The sequence below is a fragment of the Melanerpes formicivorus genome, unplaced genomic scaffold (genome assembly GCF_026170545.1).
Source record: "Melanerpes formicivorus ecotype bairdi unplaced genomic scaffold, bMelFor1.0.p_v2 SCAF_45, whole genome shotgun sequence".
Classification (NCBI taxonomy): domain Eukaryota; kingdom Metazoa; phylum Chordata; class Aves; order Piciformes; family Picidae; genus Melanerpes; species Melanerpes formicivorus.
The window spans coordinates 1599057-1616570 of record NW_027142397.1 but is presented as its reverse complement, the minus strand read 5'-3'; the positions used below and the strand labels follow the sequence as shown (position 1 = coordinate 1616570).

Genomic DNA, 17514 nt, shown 5'->3' with positions numbered 1-17514 from the left:
AGATTGCTCACGTTTGGGGCTGCTGCATTACTAATGCTCAGCATTTAACATCAGGCTCCAAGTCAGCTCTACCAGTCACACAGTTTACTTTCAACTCTTGAGTTTTACAGGGCTTTAAAAATACATCTTGGCAGTCATGATGTTGGAAAAGAGCTTGAAAATGTGATCCAAGTATAGCCTGGAGGAGCAGGGGAACACGTAAGAGGAGGCAGATCACAACAGCCTGAGCTTAGTGGGGGCCTGACTCACGCTTCTGTGTGCCTGCCAGCTCAGTGCTGCAGCTGAGGCTCCAGCAAGCTTCCCTGAGCCAGTGAAGACCTCTCATCCTCGTTGGGAATGCTGACCCGGGGGAGATGCCATCCTTCATTCCTGTGCTTGGCAGAGCAGGCAGCTCGAGGGCACTTCCTAGCAATGCCATAAGGAGATACAGGCACTTGCAAATTCAGGATGCTGGCAATGTGGCTTCATCAAGTGCTTGCCAACCTCATTAACACTCCCCACGGGGGTTCCAGTCCAGTGGGACAAGCAGAAGATCACCCTCGGGATATCCTTAATTAAATGCACCTCTTGGGGTCCCAAACCACAACTGGAGGGGCAGGGGGTGGGAAATCAAGAGCAGCCTTTGGCTTTAAAGCTGTGTTTCAGAACTAAAAGCCTGGCTAGAGTTCGCTTGAGCCCCAGAGTTTATAATCACTGTGGCAATTCTTTAACATCACTGAGGGGTTGGTGTGTCACCCCCCAGGCAGCTCTGCTAAGGGCAGCCATCCAGGCAGGTGCCAGCAGCAGCGTTACCAAGTGCATGACCACAAGAGAGCTGCAAAAGCCAAGATCTGACCCTCCCTGAGGTGGACACAGCGGTGGGTCTGCTGCTGAAGCAGAATACACAGCGGGCTGGGGAGGAAGAGCAGCATAGTGATTAATAAAGGCAGCATATTGACTAATAAAGCAGCATATTGATTAATAAGGGCAGCATATTGATTAATAAAAGCAGCATAGTGATTAATAAAGGCAGCATAGTGATTAATAAAAGCAGCATATTGATTAATAAAGCATGTGATTGCAGGAAGGAAAAGCCGAAATAATTGAGAGAGGCAAAAAGATGCTGAGCTGCTGGAAGGTGTCCAGAGAAGGGCAGCGAAGCTGGGGAGGGGTCTGGAGCACAGCCCTGTGAGGAGAGGCTGAGGGAGCTGGGGTTGCTTAGCCTGGAGAGGAGGAGGCTCAGGGGAGACCTTCTTGCTCTCTGCAACTACCTGAAGGGAGGCTGTAGCCAGGTGGGGGTTGGTCTCTTCTCCCAGGCAAGCAGCACCAGAACAAGAGGACACAGTCTCAGGCTGTGCCAGGGGAGGTTCATGCTGGACGCCAGGCGGGAAGCGGCCGCCGCCGTTTTTCCTCCGCCGGGTGTGGGGTGGAGAGGGTTGGGGTGGAGAGGGTTGGGGTGGAGAGGGTTAGGGTGCGGGGGGTTGGGGTGCGGAGGGGTTGGTGTGGGGGGGGTTGGTGTGCGGGGGGGGTGATGTGCGGGGTAGGGGTGCGGGGGGTTGGTGTGCGGGGGGTGGGGTGGAGAGGGTTAGGGTGCGGGGGGTTGGGGTGCAGGGGGGTTGGGGTGCAGGGGGGTGGGGCCTGCGGGGGGTGGGGCCTGCGCTCTTCGCCCTCCTCCCCTCACGGCACGCGCACGAACGGCCTAGGCGCGTGCGCAGCCCCGGCCCCGCCCCCCTCCATCCGGGTCCCCGAGCCTCCTCCCCGCAGCTCCCCTCGGGCGATGCGCGCGTACGCACGCGCGTGCCCGCGCCCTGCACGCCCGGAGCGAGCGGGTGGGGAAGGCGCGCTCCCGTGTGCCGCCCCCCCGCCCCTCGGCGCCCCTCGCCCGCTGGCCGCCGCTGCTCTGCGGGGCTCCCCCGCTGCGGGAGACAGAGGCTGAGAGCTCAGCGCTGTCCCCGCCCGCCTCAGCCCGGCGCCTCGCGCTGCCCGCCGCCTCGCGCTGCCCGGCGCCTCGCGCTGCCCGCCGCCATCTGTTGCTGCTGCTCGGCTCCGTCCTTCCCCGGCGCTCCCGTGGTGCAGGTGAGGCGGCGCGGCCCGGCGCGGCCCCGCGGCTCGGGGGGGGGCGCGGTTGAGGCCTGGGGGGGTCCCGAGGTGGTGTCGGCGAAGTTGTTTTCTCCTCAACCAGTTGCTCCTCGGGGTTGGGTGTCTGGAGCCGCGGTCCGGGGGGCAGCGGCTGGGGGAGCCTGCAGGGAGGGAGGCTGAGGGGAAGAGCTTCCTGGCTCCCTGCAGTGCCCTGAAAGGAGGCTGGAGCCAGGCTGGAAGAAATGGCCTGGAATCGTGCTGGGAGGGTCGGAATCGCAGAGCTGGCAGGGCTGGAAGGGAGCTCAGGGCTCAGCCAGCCCCAGCCCCTGGGCAGGGACCCCTCACCCCGCAGCAGGCTGCTCGCAGCCAGCCCCAGGCAGGAGGCTCCTAGGTGAGACGTTAGGGAGCCCTGGCCCGGGCTGCCCAGGGCACTGCTGGAGCCTCCATCCCTGCAGGGCCTCCGGAGCCTTGGAGCTGTGGTGCTGAGGGCCCTGCTGTAGTGACCTGGTGGTGCTGGCCTGGAGGCTCTCAGGGGTTTGGTGGTTCTGTAGGGGGGGCGGCAGGCTGCTTCTAGCATTTAACGATCCCGGAGGGTCTCCTGCCTCTCCCTCTGTGCTGATCACATCCTGTGCTGACTCTGTCCATCCCCAGCCCTGGTACCTGGCCCGGGGCAGCTCCCCTGGGCACGGCAGTGCCCTGCAGCTCCCCTGGGCATGGCAGTCCCCCGGGCACGGCAGTGCCCTGCAGCTCCCCTGGGCATGGCAGTGCCCTGCAGCTCCCCTGGGCATGGCAGTCCCCCGGGCACGGCAGTGCCCTGCAGCTCCCCAGGGCCGAGACTCGAGGATCTTGAAGGCCTTTTCCGCCTGAAGACTCCTCCGTGGTCCCGGGAAGCTCCTCGCAGCAGGCTCGGCTGCCCGTGCAGGAACTGCCACTCCACTTCCAGCCCTCCTGATCAGGCCGTTTGGGAAGCAGGCTGCTGGTTGCTCCCCCAGGCCATGGGATGTGATGATGTGAGCAGGCTGCTCGCCCTTCAGCAGTGCCTGGAGAGCAGGTCAAGGTGGTGCACAGGCAGGAGGAACACCAGCCTGGTCTGTGCCCTGATGAGCACAAGGGGTGGATGGCAGGAGCTGCCCTCCCACAGCTTGCTTGGGAAGGTCTCAGGCGTTGTGTGCAGTTGGAGAGGGTGCTTTGGAGTGCAGCAGGAGTGCCTGTCGTCTGCCGTTTGAATGAGCAGGTGCTAACTCTCAGCAGAACAAAGGGCTGAGGGAAAGGTCTTGTCCTGCTGGATGTAGTGCTGGGAGATCCTTCCAGTGCTGCTGTGTGAGAGGGGGAGAGAGGGATCATAGTATCCTAGTATCAGTCAGGGTTGGAAGGGACCACAAGGATCATTCATCCAGTTCCACCCCCCCTGCCCTGGGCAGGGACACCCCACACTAGATCAGGCTGGACAGAGCCTCATCCAGCCTGGGCTTAAACACCTCCAGGGACAGGGCCTCAACCACCTCCCTGGACAACCCATTCCAGGGCTTCACCACTCTCATGGGGAAGAACTTCCTCCTCACCTCCAGCCTCAATCTCCCCACCTCCAGCTTCATTCCATTCCCCCTGGTCCTATCACTGCCTGAGATCCTGAGCAGTCCCTCCCCAGCCTTCCTGTAGCCCCCTTCAGATCCTGGAAGGCCACAATGAGGTCACCTCAGAGCCTTCTCTTCTCCAGATTGCACAGCCCCAACTCCTTCAGTCTGTGCTCACAGGAGAGGTGCTCCAGCCCTCTGCTCATCCTCCTGGCCCTGCTCTGGACCTGCTGAAGAGCATTGCCAGGTGTTTATGCAATTAATGTTGCATTGTGTACTGCAGGAGGAGCTGGCAGGTTGCAGTGTGAACAGTTAGCACTGGCATTTGCTCCTTTCCTTCAGACTGCTTGGTAAGTGCAACTAGATTAAACTTTGGAGGGGCAGGGAAGTGCTTCTGCCCAGGCAGAGCAAGCTGCAGCAGCAGAGCTTGGCTGCTGCTTTGGTCCCTGGCACACTTGGAGCATTTCTTCTGGTTGTGTTTTTGTTGTTGTTGCTTTCTGCTGATTGCACCAGAAGGCAATTCTCTCCAGCCTGCTCAAGTAGCACTTCTCACAGGACTGCTCCCAGCAGCACCTCTTGGTTAGCACTCATCCAGCATTCTTGCCTCTCTTACCCTTGTTGTGGGGGAGCTCTGCCTTGCTCAGTAACCAGAGGGGGTTGGAGAGTGATTGGGCTGAAGTCAGGAAGCCTGAGTAGTCTGTGGGAAAACTGAAATGAACCATCTAGGTTTCTGATGGGGGAAAAAACAGAGCTGTGAGGCATCCTGGAAGCAAAACCTAACTGAAGCAGCTCTTCAGCTCAGTGCTTTCTCCAGGAGCTCTTCAGGCTTTCCTTCGGTGCCCTCAGGAGACAGAATCACAGGATCAACCAGGCTGGAAGAGACCTCCAAGATCATCCAGTCCAACCTCTCACCCAGTTCCCCTCCAGCCTCTGCATTCAGCCAGCTCCAAACAGCCTCCAGACCTCTCTCAGTGTGGCTGAAATGTCCCTCCCCAAGTGCTTCCTAGTGCCAGTGGTGATGACAGCCTGGCTGAGGTAGGGCTGGCACTTCACACCCTCTCACTCCTCAGCAGCTGACCAGAGCCCCTGCAAGGGGCAGGTGCTGGACAGTGAGAAATGAGGTGCAGTGCCTGCAATCAGCCCTAAATCCCTTCCTGCCTCCACTCAGAGATAACAAAGTGCCCCTGGCCCTCCCCTTGCCAGAGCTTCTGCCCTGCTTGTGCCCTGCTCAGGAGTCTGCAGGCTGACACTGTCCTCACACGATGGAGGTCAGCACTTCCAGCCCCAGGCTGGGCCTGCAGATCAGGCAGAACTGTTCCCTTTGCCTGGGATTGCTTCTGGCAAATCACCTTCCCTGCAGACTGCTTGCAGGAGTTCAGGGGAACAGCTCCCCTGCCTTCTGCAGCTGACCAGGGAAGGAGCTGCTTCCCCTGCCCTCTGCAGGAGCAAGATGGTTCCTGGTCACTCAGTCTCTGTGAGTAGTGGAGAGAAAGGACACCACCTGCCTCCTGGCAGTGGGGAAGGCTGGAGGGCCCCAGCTCTCCCATGTGCTTTATCCACATCATTTGAGACCTGCTGCCTTTTTGCAGGGCAGCAGATCCCTGCAGGTGAAATGTTTTGTTGCTGTGTTTGTGTCAAGCCAGCTGCCTTTGTGTGGCCTGCAGCTGGGAGCAGGGAGGCTCTCTGCTGCCTGCAGAGCCCAGGCAGCTTTCTGCCTTTCCCTTCAGGCTCCTTAAACTTCTGCCCAAGTCTGCAGAGTGTCTCAGCTGTGCCTCTGCAGAATTTGCTGTGTTTCATAACAGCCCAAAGTGCTGCTGAGCAGAGCAGCAGCAGCTTCCCCTCCTGGCAAGGGTGTTGGTGCTGGAAAAGGCTTACAGGGAGGTTGTCTGTGGAGAGCAGGCCTAGGCTGGAGGATCCCCAGGGCTGCCATCCCAGGGCTGCCATCCCAGGGCTGCAGCTGAGCAGTTCTGCCTTGCTGCTCTGCCTTCATCTGGGGCACAGAAGATGTGAGGACTGCAGGTTGAATTTCTTCAGTGTTAAAGGCTGTCTGGGCAGAGTCTCTGGTGTCTCCTGGCCAGTTCAGGGTGAAAATGAACAGTGGCCTCACAGCCTCCACTTTGTTTCCTGGGGTGCTTTAGCAGTTTCATAGCCATCACTTTCCAGAATGGAGTTGTGAAAGAAGCTACATCCTGGGGCTTTTCCTTTGGCTTTTCTCCCTGTCTCTTTTCCCCCCCCCCTTCCCATTCTCTCTTCCAGTGTGTGGTGTGCTGTGATATCACAGTGTGATATCTGAGCCCCTGGCATTGTTTGCCAGCATTTCAGGTTGTTATTGATCCTTCTCCTGTTCCTGAGGTGCTGTGGCAAAGACCTTTCCTCAGCTGTGCTGCTGCCCTGGCTGCCATTCTTCCCCTGCTCCATCTCCTGTGTGTTGTCCCCTCTTCCTGTACAGAATTGCCCTTCCCTGTGGCACCAAGCAGGGATGGAAACAGCACTGAGAGCTTTTTCCCCAAGCACAAACCAACACTTGCAGACTTTTCAGAGCCTCCTCACCCTGGGACTTTGAACTTCATCTTAGTTCTCTGAGTGACTTTAACACAGCTTGGCAAAAGAAGGAGCAAAGTGGTTTCTGTCCCCCCCCCTCCCCTCCCCAGTGCTTTCCAGCTTTTAAGCTGCTGCTTCAGGAGGTGTTTGGTGTGGCTCTTGGTAACTCAGTTCTGTTGTAGCTCTGGCTTTTATTCTAGCCCCAAGCAGACCTTTGCATACTTGTAGCACTGCTAAAGGATGGTTTCTGTTCAAGGGGCTCACAGAAGCCTCATTGTGAAGAAGCTCAACCCAGGCCAGACTTCAGCTGTGTTCTTTGCCTGAGCAAACCCCAGGTCTGCCTTTCTGTCTGTCCCTCTGCTCCTCTCTGCCCCCTGAGCTGCTGTCCCCCTGCTGACCCCAAACACAGGAGCGCCTCAGGTCCCTGCGGTGTTTGCTGCTAGCAAGCTGCTCACTGCAGCTCCTCAAGTGGCATCAGAGAGGGTAACAACCTTAAAGGAGGAGTAGTGGCTTCAGCTGCTCATCTGTGGGTTCAGTTCTGTCTCATCTGAGCTGTGGTGCCAGCAGTGAAGAGAGGAGCAGTGCTGCAGGCCCAGGAATCCTGCCCTCCATTACTCTGATTTTCTTTTGCCTCCTGCTGCTCTGCTGCTTTGGCTTTGTTTGTAGAGGATCAGACTCTGGCAGCCTGAACTCCTGAAGGCTCTTCATGGCATGGCCAAGGTTGATGTTCATCTGTGTGTTACCTTACATCCTTTGGATTTACTTGCCAGTCTTCCCAGGCTCTTCCTTTTCTGTGCCAGCTTGCTCTCTGACACTGTTTGGCAGCCTTCTGTGCTCTGATGGGTCAGAAACAGGGGTTTGGAGCAGTCACCTCTGGGCTGGCTGTTTGTCACTGTGCTCCATGCCCCTCTCTGAGCTTTGGGGGAGGCAGGACCAAGGCCAGGCTGAGGCTGGCATGGTGCTCTTGATTCTGTCTGCACCTACCCTGGCTTGGCTGTCGGTGTCTGTGTCCTGCTGCATGTTGGGTCTGTTAGGCCAGAGCTCCCTTGGAGCCTGTGCAGCCAAGCCAGATGGTGGCTGTTGTTGTCACTCTCTTGATGTATTCTCTTTCCCTTTTCTCTTTCTGCATGAATCAGCAGGTACAAAAGCAGTGAGGGCTGCACCAGGCAGCTGTTGCCTTGCTTTGCCATCCTTCTCCCTGTGATGCTAAGGAGTATTCCCAGGCAACCTCCTGGGCTGGGACAATGTCAGCAGCTCTGTGGATGAGGCTGTGATGCTTTGGGTCCAGGTGTGCCAGTCCCCTGGTGCAGTGGTGTGCATCTGCACATGCTGCCTCAGCCAGCTTGTAGCTGTCCACACTGAGGGCTCTGTGATTCAGCTCCTGTGAGGCAGCCTCACCCCCTGGGTCTGTCTCTGAGCAGGTTGTCAGCACTTCCAAAGGGGACTCAGTGATGGGGCTGCTCTCACCTTCACAGGCTGGCAGTGTTTGACTCACAGAAGGGCTCCACTTGGAAGGGTCCCTTACAGATCATCTAGTTCCACCCCCCCCTCTGCCATGAGCAGGCACACCTCCCACCAGGCCAGCTTGCTCCTGAGTTACTGAATGAGAAATTGCAGTTAACTGAAAAATCTGCTGTGGAGCAGAGCTCCCAGAAGGCTTCTGTAGCTCCTGAGGGTGGCAGAGCAAAGGGAGGGGAAAGATTCCTTCCTGGCCTGGATGCCTTTGTCTCCCTTTCCATGGATTGAACAGCAGAGTCTCTCTTCCTGACAGCCCTGGGACACAGTGCTGCTCTTTTGTGGCTGAGAGCCTTAAAGCAAGATGTGATAGCTTCCCCTTCCCTCTTGCTGTTGTCTCCTGGCATGGCAGGCCCCTGCTGGAAACTGGAAGCCAAGGGAAAGCTGCTTTGGGTGAAGGATGCTCAGAGACACAATGAAGTCCTGGAGTGACAGCCAGTCAGACCTCTACAGCAGTGACCAAGAAGAGGAGGAGCAGATGATCTTTGGAGAAAATGAAGATGATTTGGAGGAGATGATGGATTTAAGTGACTTGCCTACCTCACTCTTTGCTTGCAGTGTCCATGAAGCTGTGTTTGAGGTACAGGAAGAAAAGGTAGGTAGGGAGAAGCACCCTTGGGGTGTGGGTTTGTAAGCAGACAGCTCCTGGACACACTGCCTGGCTTTTTAGTCTATTGCTGTATATTGTCACTGGGGAGGGAAAGCCAACCCCAGGTGTTTATCTGGCAAGCTGAGGGTGAGGCTGGGTACCAGAGAGCAGAGGACACTTCACTTGGCTGGCATTTGAGGTTGCTAACAGACACACAGCACTTGGAGGAGGAGCTCTTCTGCTGTGTTGATTTCTCTTGTCATCCAAGGTCAGATTCAAATCAAACCCAAGAGTTTGCTCTTCAAAAGAGCAGTGCAGGGTTGCAGGATGTGCTCTAACTGGAGTGAAGAGAACACCTTGGAAGTGGCTTAAGACCTCAGAACAAACTACATCTGCTGAAGAGTCTGGCCCCTTGAAGGCCACCAGAAGGTCTCCCTGGAGCCTTCTCTTCCCCAGGCTGTAACAACCCAAACTCCCAGGCTGGCCTCACAGCAGAGGGCCCTGCGTTGTGGCTGCCTTTAGCTCCCCTCCAGTGTAACTGGCTCCATTTCCTAGGAGTGCTGCTGCTGCTTGCTGAGGGATGAGCTCCATCCCCAGCAAACCACAGCTGATTGCATTTCTGTGGCTGTTGTGTTGCCTTTTCCACAGCAGCCTCATTCCTTCACCCTGGGAGCACTGACACTTGGCTTAAGCACTGAGTGCTTTTAGTGTACCTGACAACAAAACCTGAGGGGTTTAGTGGTGGGTTTGGAGGGGTTTGGGCAGGAGTCCTGGCTGAGCTCCACTCTTTGTTGGTGTCTGCACCTCCCAGTGGCTGTCAGCAGGTGGCACTTGGTGTCCGAAGTTTGAGGGGCTGGAGCACATCGGTGCCCGTGGGGCTGGGTTGGAAACAGTGAGAGAAAGCAGCTCTGAGCAGAGGTGTGCAGGTCAGGGTCACCGGGGAGGAGGGGGTGCGTGGGGTTAAGGAGGTGGAAGGGATCTGGGAGAGGAAAGTGAGCAGCAGAGGTGGTGTCACTGAGTGAAAGATGTTCACCTTGTGTGTGGAGAAATCTTTGTGCTTGGTCTCTAGGAGAGGTTTGAAGCACTGTTCACAGTCTATGACAACCAAGTGACATTCCAGCTGTTCAAAAGCTTCAGAAGAGTGAGGATAAACTTCAGCAGTCCAGAGGCTGCAGCCAGAGCACGGATAGAGCTGCATGAAACTGACTTCAATGGCAAGAAGCTGAAGCTGTACTTTGCACAGGTATGGTGGGACACTGAGGTGCTGCTCCTGTTTCTCCTCTGCTCTGTGTTGGCTCCTGAGTTTGTGACAAACACCTCAAGTCAACCTTCAGCCTCACTCTTCTGTGACTTCCCCTCACTGAGCAACCAATGCTTCAGGGGCCAGTCTGGCTTCTCAGCTTGAGCTTAGGGTTGTAACTGGTCTGGAGCAGTCCCTCAGCAGTGACACAGACCACCCTCCCCCAGAAGCAGAAATGTGCTGAGAGGAAACAAGTGGCTCCAAAGATCTCCTTGTGAGAGGTTCTTTCCAGGCAGGTTACTCTGGCAGGCTTAGCAGCTTGGCTGTGTCTGGTGCAGCCCCATGACAGCACTTCCAGAGGCCAGGTTCCTGACTGCAGCATCTCCCTGAGGGTTGCACAGCCAGAGAGCTGAGAGGAGCTGTGCTGCTGTTCCTGCTGAAGCTAGGCTGATGCAGGGCCTGGCTGGGTGTCACTGGGGAAGGCTGAACAGACCCAGGACTGATGTTTGTCACTCTCTGCCTCCTGCTTTGTCTGCAGATGCAGGTGTCTGGTGAAATAGCTGACAAGTCCTACCTCCTTCCTCCACAACCTGTCAAACAGTTCCTGATATCTCCACCTGCATCTCCACCAGTTGGATGGAAACAGAGTGAAGATGCAACCCCCCTGATAAACTATGACTTGCTTTGTGCTGTCTCCAAGCTGGGACCAGGTAGGGCTCTCCCTGCTTGCCTTCTCTTGCTTCACTTCCAAACAGCAACCAGCCAAGGGAATTCATCTCCTTGGGAGCAGAATCTGAGCCTTCTGTGATGTTTCTTGCTTGAGCCATCACTTTTGGTTTTAACTGAGTTGGTTAATTGATTGAGAGTCCAGCCTGCAGCCAGGCTGTGTGGCACTGGTTGCATCACATCCACCTGCTGAATTCTGCCACAGTCTCAGGCCCAAGAAGGAAACAAGCAAAGGAATGAGGAGTTCAACCCCTTGCAGAGGGACAGCTCCAGTTACTAAGCATGGCAGTGTGTGCTTCCTGTGCTTGCTTGTCCCTCTCCTTTATGAGCCTTCCTGGGCAGTGTGCTGGGTGCTGGCTGTGAAAAGCAGGCACCAGGCACCAGGAGGCTTAATGTCTTCAAATACTGTTGTAGCTTTTCATTTAGAGACCTCCTATGGATGCAAGGCACAAATGATGTCACTGTGTGTGCTTGCTGCTTGTGTTCTGCTGCCTGCAGTGCTCCTGGGCAGGTCTTTTCCCTCCATCCTTCTCTCCACCCCTTTAAACATCAGTGAAAAGACTGACCATGTTCAGACTGCAGTGTGACAGACACAGCCTGGTTTAGGCCCTCACAGCAGGTCTGGTGGAGTGTGGCAGCTGAGCAGATGGGAGAGGAGATGGCAGTGAGGGAGTGCTTGGTTGTGCCACTGCAGGCAGCGTGCAGCTTCTGAGAGTGGCTTCCTGCTTCTCCTTGGGGGTGGTGCTAGCATGACCTCTTCTTTTGCTGCTTTTCAGGGGAGAAGTATGAGCTTCATGCAGGAACAGAATCGACCCCCAGTGTAGTTGTTCATGTCTGTGAGAGTGAGACAGAAGAGGAGGATGAAATGAAGAACCCCAAACAGAAGATCCTGCAGACGAGGCGCCCGGAGCCACCCACCACGATCCTGAGCGAGTCCAAAGCCTTTGATTGCAGGCTGGAGGTGGGGGGCAGGATGCACTGTTAAACTGGCTGATGCTCCAGGCAGTAGCAAAGCCTCCAGACACTTCCTGAGTCCCTGTGTTGATGTCTCTCCTGCTGCTATATCTTCTGTATAGCGACAACAGGTTCTACTCGTAGCTGTCTCTCGTGTGCAAGGGTTTGGATGCCAATGCTCTGAAAAGCACTTTAATTTTAGGGCCTAGTCCCCCCTAAGTGTAGCAAATCCACCTGACTTGAAATAGTGAGAAGTAGGAAGTCTGGTTGTGGTTGTTTTGGTTTCTGCTGTGGGTTTGGGGTTTGTTTTGCAGAGGTGTTGCCCTTTCCTTTATGTTGTGCAGTGTGATGTACCCAGTGCTGGAATGTTCCCTCTCAGTTTGGATCCCAGGACGTTCCTTGTGCAGCAGCTCAAGGCTGAGCTCTGCTGCTGCAGCAGCTCCCAGCTGCCAGAGCATTCAATGCAAGTGGAACCTACTCCTTAGGCTGAAAGTTCCTTCCCACCTTGCAGCTCTCTGAGGTGAAGATTCATCTTGGCTGCTCTCAGAAGTGCCAGGGAGGTGGGTTGGGTTTGACATGAGGCACAAATACAGGCATGGAACTCGAGTCAAGGCCTTCTGCTGGCTGCACACTGGAGGAGATGGGAGGAAGACCCACAGGCTGCTGAGGAGACAGGCTCCAGGCTGTCCCCAGCACTGCTGCTGCTCCTGCCTGGGGGGAGCACCGATGGACACCAGGGTTTGCACTGCCAGCTGAGGAGGAGAGGATTGCAGCATCGAAGAGGTTCAGCTGTTGGCTGTGTGGTGTCTGCTCCTCCCTGCAAACACAGCCAGGTTTGTTCCTGCAGCCCTAGGGATGGCCTCTGCTTGCACACAAATCCACTGACTGTTGTGCTCTGCGTTCTGGCAGGAGGTGAACACCATCTAGAGGAACTTTCACCTGGGCTCCAGCCTCCTTGGGGTGGGTTTTTCCAGACAATCAGTTGCCTGCAGCCAGGTTTTAATGCAGTCTCAGCCCTTGTTTGCTGTTTCCTGGGGGGCATCCTGCCTGATGGGGCAGCTGCCACCTCTTGAGACCAGGATGCACCTTCCTGGAACACAGGTCTCTTCTTTTTGTGATTATTTGGAGTGTTTTAGCAGGAGGCAAGCAGGCCTCAGTAGACAGACACCTGCTCCTGTGCTTTTATGCTCTTTTATAACCACCCTCTTTCAGTCTGGCCTGATCCCTCTCTTTTTGTTTCTTCTCCTGTTTGAAAAGGAATGAAGCTTCCTTGTGAGCAAAGCAGGCTGCTGATGTTCTTAGGTAGAAGTCACTCAGAAATTGGCCTTGGTGGGGCTTCCCCCCGAGTTCATGGGGGTGTGTGTCAGTCCATGATGTGCTTACTGAATGTTCCAGAGTGTTTTCACTTGATGTGATGGCAAAGAAAGAAGAAAAACCCAACAGCAGTGGGCATGGCTTTGCCATGGGCATGGATTTGCCATGGGCAGGGCAGCTTTCAGCTCAGTGTTGTGCCAGCTCCTGGCCCCTTCCTGCCACCAGCATCGAGCTGCTACATGGGATCCTGCAGGCAGGTCCTTGTTCCAGGGGCAGGAACAGTCTGTGTTAACAAGGTAGGGAAGTGGAGGTTTGTGCCTCTGGCCTTCCCAGGGCTGGTATTTCTCTCTCTCTCTCTCCTCATGTTAACACTTCACTATTTCAAGAGGTATTAAAACCACTCCCAAGTCTGACCTCTCTGTCTCACTGTCCCACCCAGCCCAGCACCAGACCCCTCGTGTTGTCTCCCAGCCTTGTGTCTCTCTGACATTCCAGAAGGTCCAGTGGGGATGTTTGCCTCTGTGGTTGTTTGTTTTGTTGGTTGTTTCATTTCTCCCCCTTTGTAGAAGTTGCTGTGAGTAGGAGTCAGTGGAAAAACCTTCAGAAGCAGTTTTCTAAGGCAAGCCAAGCAAGTGATGTTGTCAGTGTACCTTGTGTGAAGTGTTTGACCACTCTCACCCCAACATCCTCCACTGTGTAAAGACACTTACAATAAAACCCATGCAGTGCCACTCCCCTCTGGTTTCTTAACCCTCTTCAGCTGGCCTGAGCTGGAGCTTTCTGAGGCTCCTTCATGCTTCTGCAAGTGAGGGAGCAGGCCAGAGAGCTTCTGCCTTCCCTTAAGCAAATGACTGCACAAACACTGCTGAAGAGCTTGGGGACTTCAGCAGGATACTAAATGAGCATACTGAAAGGAGCCTCTGGGGAAGTTCTGGGCTGGGGAAGGGGTTTGGAGGTGGGGTTGGGTGCCTGTCACTGCAGAGGGTCCATGGGGATGGAAGCTGGAGTCTGACACCTGCTCAGGCCATTGCCTCTCATTCTGGGGCCTGATACTCAGGAAAAGAGACCAACCCCCACTCACTCCAGCCTCCTGCCAGGGAGCTGCAGGCAGCTGTGGTCTCCCCTCAGCCTCTTCTCCACAGACTCAGTTCCAGAGGCAGGAAGGGGTCAGAGTTGCTGTGAGATGTGTGAACCAAACTGCTTTTGCCTGCGGGTTGGCCTCTCCCAGCCTGGGCTGGTTGTGGCAGAGGCTGGAGGGCAGCCGGCAGAGGGCTGAGAGCAGCAGGCAGAGGGCGGAGGGCAGCCGGCAGAGGGCGGAGGGCAGCCGGCAGAGGCTGGAGGGCAGCAGGCAGAGGGCTGAGGGCAGCAGGCAGAGGGCTGAGGGCAGCAGGCAGAGGCTGGAGGGCAGCAGGCAGAGGGCGGAGGGCAGCAGGCAGAGGGCGGAGGGCAGCTGGCAGAGGGCGGAGGGCAGCCGGCAGAGGGCTGAGGGCAGCAGGCAGAGGCTGGAGGGCAGCTGGCAGAGGCTGGAGGGCAGCTGGCAGAGGGCTGAGGGCAGCTGGCAGAGGGCTGAGGGCAGCAGGCAGAGGGCTGAGGGCAGCAGGCAGAGGCTGGAGGGCAGCAGGCAGAGGGCGGAGGGCAGCAGGCAGAGGCTGGAGGGCAGCAGGCAGAGGCTGGAGGGCAGCAGGCAGAGGGCGGAGGGCAGCAGGCAGAGGGCGGAGGGCAGCCGGCAGAGGGCAGAGGGCAGCCGGCAGAGGGCTGAGAGCAGCCGGCAGAGGGTGGAGGGCAGAGGGCTGAGGGCACCAGGGGAGCAGCAGGGAAGGAGGTGGCTGACTCCTTGCAGGTGCTGACACAGTGAGTGAGGAGGAGGCAGAGCAGAGGAGAGAAAGGAAATGCAAATCCAGGAAGGAAGCTTGAATTCAGCCTTTGTTCAAGACCTGAAGTGATTCCACTCCACTCTCACCCTGTCCATAAGCTCCAGGCTGGCAGAACCTGCCTGCATTTCAGAGCCAGTCAAGATCTCTCTCTCTACTGCCTGGGATGATTCAGTGGTGACCACCAGAACCTGTTTCTCTTAACCTGCTCTCCAGCAGAGTGCTATTTTTAGAGCTGGGCTTGCACTGAGGCCCAGCTCAGCCCTTTCTGAGCCTGCACTTTGTGTAAATAAATATCCCAGCTGCCTTGGAAGCCTTCTTGAGCAGCAGCTGAGGAAAGGGATGGGGCAGTGCTCGGGGCAGGCTGCTTGGGGACTCTGGAGGCAAAACTCCCTGGGGTGCTTTGGCTTTCTGCATTACAGCTCAGAACGGAGCTTGCTTCTGCAGCCCTCTGCTGACTGCATCTCATTCTGCCTCTGCCTTGGCACTGAGCTGCTTCCCCCCAGAAAGACCTTGTGCACAGAATCTCTTATTCCCATTTTGTCTGGCTGGGGTTCCTGGTGTGGTTCTTGCAACCCCAGCACAGATTGCCTTGTGGCTCTCACCCTTACTGGGTTTTGCTGACTTGCTCTGCAATACTGGGTCCAGTTCTGGGCTCCCCAGTTCAAGGGGGACAGGGATCTGCTGGAGAGAGTCCAACAGAGGCTATGAGGGTGAGGAAGGGACTGGAACAGCTCTGCTGTGAAGACTGAGACACCTGAGGCTGTTCTAGTCTGGGGGGTAGATGGCTGAGAGGGATCTGATCAATGCCTGCCAATATCAGGGCTGGGGGTCAGGGTGGAGGTGCCAGGCTCTGTTGGGTGGTGCCCAGGCACAGGACAAGGAACAACCAACACAAGCTGGAGCCCAGCAGATTCCACCTCAACAGGAGGAGGAACTCCCTTGGTGTGAGGGTGCTGGAGGCCTGGAGCAGGCTGCCCAGAGAGGCTGTGGAGTCTCCTCCTCTGGAGGCTTTCCAGCCCCACCTGGCTGTGTCCCTGTGTGCCCTGCCCTGGGTGCCCCTGCCCTGGCAGGGGCATTGGAACTGATGAGCTCCAGAGGTCCTTTCCAACCCCTCCCATTCTGTGATTCCACCTTCTGAGTGCACAGTGCTGCAGGAAGCCTCTGCAGCCCTCCAGCCAGCTGCAGCCCAGGGCAGATGTGCAGCTGGGTTTCCACTCCTCTTCCCAGCAGAGAGCCTCATGCAGGCTCTTGTTGGTGCAGGATGAGGCAGTAGCTGCACAGAGCCCAGCCAGCCTGCATGGTATCCCCTCTGGGAGGGGCAGGGGGAGTGATCCCTCCTGAGATGCCACTCTCTGCTTGCAAGGAGCTGTGATCTCTCCAGAGGGCTTTAGTGTGCCTGAGGCACAAGGATGCAGCTGAAGTGGCCACCGTGGGTCTGAACAGCTGGATCCTGAAACTCACAAGTCTCAAGCTCTGGAGAGAAGCAGCTTCTGTGGGGTTCAGTGTAGGAACCAGCCCAGCACCAGCACCAGCAGCAGCCCAACCTGTGCAAGGAAGCCAGAGCTGTGCCTGCAGGAGGTGAGTGCTGCTTGCTTTGCCCTTTGCAGGCCTCTGGGACTTGAGCACCAGCTTGGAAAGCCACAGCCAGAGGCTGCCTTTGCTCTCTGGTGCCAGCACTGGGGGGGCTGGCCCCAAGGCAAGGTTGAGTTTATGGCTGCAGGCTTAGGCATTGTGTGACACCTTCAGTGGCTCCCAAAGTGTCCTGAGCAGGGTTTGAACTTCTCCTCCAGAGCCAGATCAGGTGGCTGGGCAGCTGGGGAGGTGTTTGCTGCCCTTTCTCTGCCCACTCCTCCTCTGAGCCAGCTGCAAAAAGGGAATGGGGGGACCCCCAGGTTTGTGGGAGTGAGGTCCTGCTCCAGCCCCCAGCTCAAAGCACCAAGCAAAGGCATTCTGAAGCCTGGCACCTGCCTGCCAGCTTCTCTTAGGAGAAAGTCCTCCAGCTCCCAAAGTATTTCAAGTGTGAGACAAAAATCTTTTGCCCTCTAGAGCTTTCTTTTCATCTTTGCCTCTGGCAGTGAGGAGCTGCAGCCCTCTCCAAGCCCTGCCTCTCCCCACCAGTGATTCATTACTGAGGTTGGTTGCTACACTGAGGCCTTGGCAGGGAAGTGCCCAGCCAGGTACTGTGCTGGGGCCCTGCAGGGGCTGTGGTACCTCTGAGAAAGGTGAGGTTCAGGCTGCTGCTGGAGGAAGCTCAGCCCTGTGGAGCTGCAGGAGAGGCTGTGGAGGGATGGTGCTGAGAGCAGCCCCTGGAGCCGTGCTGGGGGAGGGTGCAGCAGTGGTGCACCCAGCCCTGCCTGCTCTCACTGCCTCGTTTCTTGCATGGAGGACCTGCTGCAATCTTCTCTTGCTCCACCCAGCTCCATCCAAGTGTTCAAAACTCCTCTTGCTGGGAGCTGCAGCCCTCCTAGAGCTGTGCCCAGGCAGGAGCTGTGAGCACAGCAGAAAGAGTGGTCAGGCACTGGCACAGGGGAGGTGGTGGAGTCCCCATCCCTGGAGGTGCTGAAGAAACCTGTGGCCATGGCACCTGGGGAGATGGTTCAGTGGCTGTGGGGGTGTTGGGTTGCTGGCTGGACTGGATGAGCTCTGAGGGCTTTGCCAACCCAAATGATTCTATGACCTTTGGGCACTGAGGTGCCCCAGGAGCCGGTTTGGAGACCTCCCTGGAAGCCCAGCAGAGCCTGGCCAGGTACCAGCTGGAACCCCTCAGTGGTGCAGAAGTGGAGCCAGGGGTCAGCACCGAGAACAGGAGGTGAAGAGCTGCTTCGGGAAGGGCTGGGTTTGGGCTCGGGCTCTCCAGGAGGCGTCAGCAGCTCTCTTCGCTCCGTCCCTCGGTGCTCGGTGCCGCTCGGGGCGGCTCTCGCCCTTCCCAGCGCTGGGCTGCGGCTTCGTTCCTTAACCTCCTCCGTTTCGGCTGGTGCCTGCCTGAGCCCTTCCTGCCTCAGTCCCCTCCGTCCTCGCACCTCCCCTTCCAGCCCCACGGTGTCTGCGGGCTGGCTCTGCCCGTGGCCGCTCCCTCCCCGGGGAGGCGGTGCCGGGGCCGGGCTGGGCGGCTCCGGGGAACCACCTGCG

At 57.1% G+C, this 17514-nt stretch overlaps 1 protein-coding gene across 2 annotated transcripts; it reads left to right on the top strand.

Annotated features, from left to right (window-relative positions):
* The first annotated feature begins 1780 nt into the window (after positions 1 to 1780).
* Positions 1781 to 13242, top strand: RCAN3 (RCAN family member 3). 2 transcript variants are annotated; one of them, XM_068159140.1, is made up of 5 exons: positions 1781 to 2055; positions 8041 to 8283; positions 9347 to 9520; positions 10056 to 10227; positions 11020 to 13242. In XM_068159140.1, the coding sequence occupies exons 2-5, from the start codon at positions 8089 to 8091 to the stop codon at positions 11226 to 11228; spliced, it is 750 nt and encodes a 249-aa protein (XP_068015241.1). In that variant the 5' UTR covers positions 1781 to 2055; positions 8041 to 8088; the 3' UTR covers positions 11229 to 13242. The 2 variants fall into 2 exon arrangements, with proteins under 2 accessions (XP_068015241.1, XP_068015242.1); XM_068159141.1 differs by lacking the exon at positions 1781 to 2055 and adding an exon at positions 3916 to 3982.
* Positions 13243 to 17514: the final 4272 nt, after the last annotated feature.

Excerpts from the sequence above, each read along its gene's own strand:
- RCAN3 (XM_068159140.1), top strand. The coding sequence starts at position 8,089 with ATGCTCAGAGACACAATGAAGTCCTGGAGTGACAGCCAGTCAGACCTC. Across the intron at positions 8,284-9,346 it reads TTGAGGTACAGGAAGAAAAG|GAGAGGTTTGAAGCACTGTT; the intron begins GTAGGTAGGGAG and ends CTTGGTCTCTAG. Across the intron at positions 9,521-10,055 it reads TGAAGCTGTACTTTGCACAG|ATGCAGGTGTCTGGTGAAAT; the intron begins GTATGGTGGGAC and ends CTTTGTCTGCAG.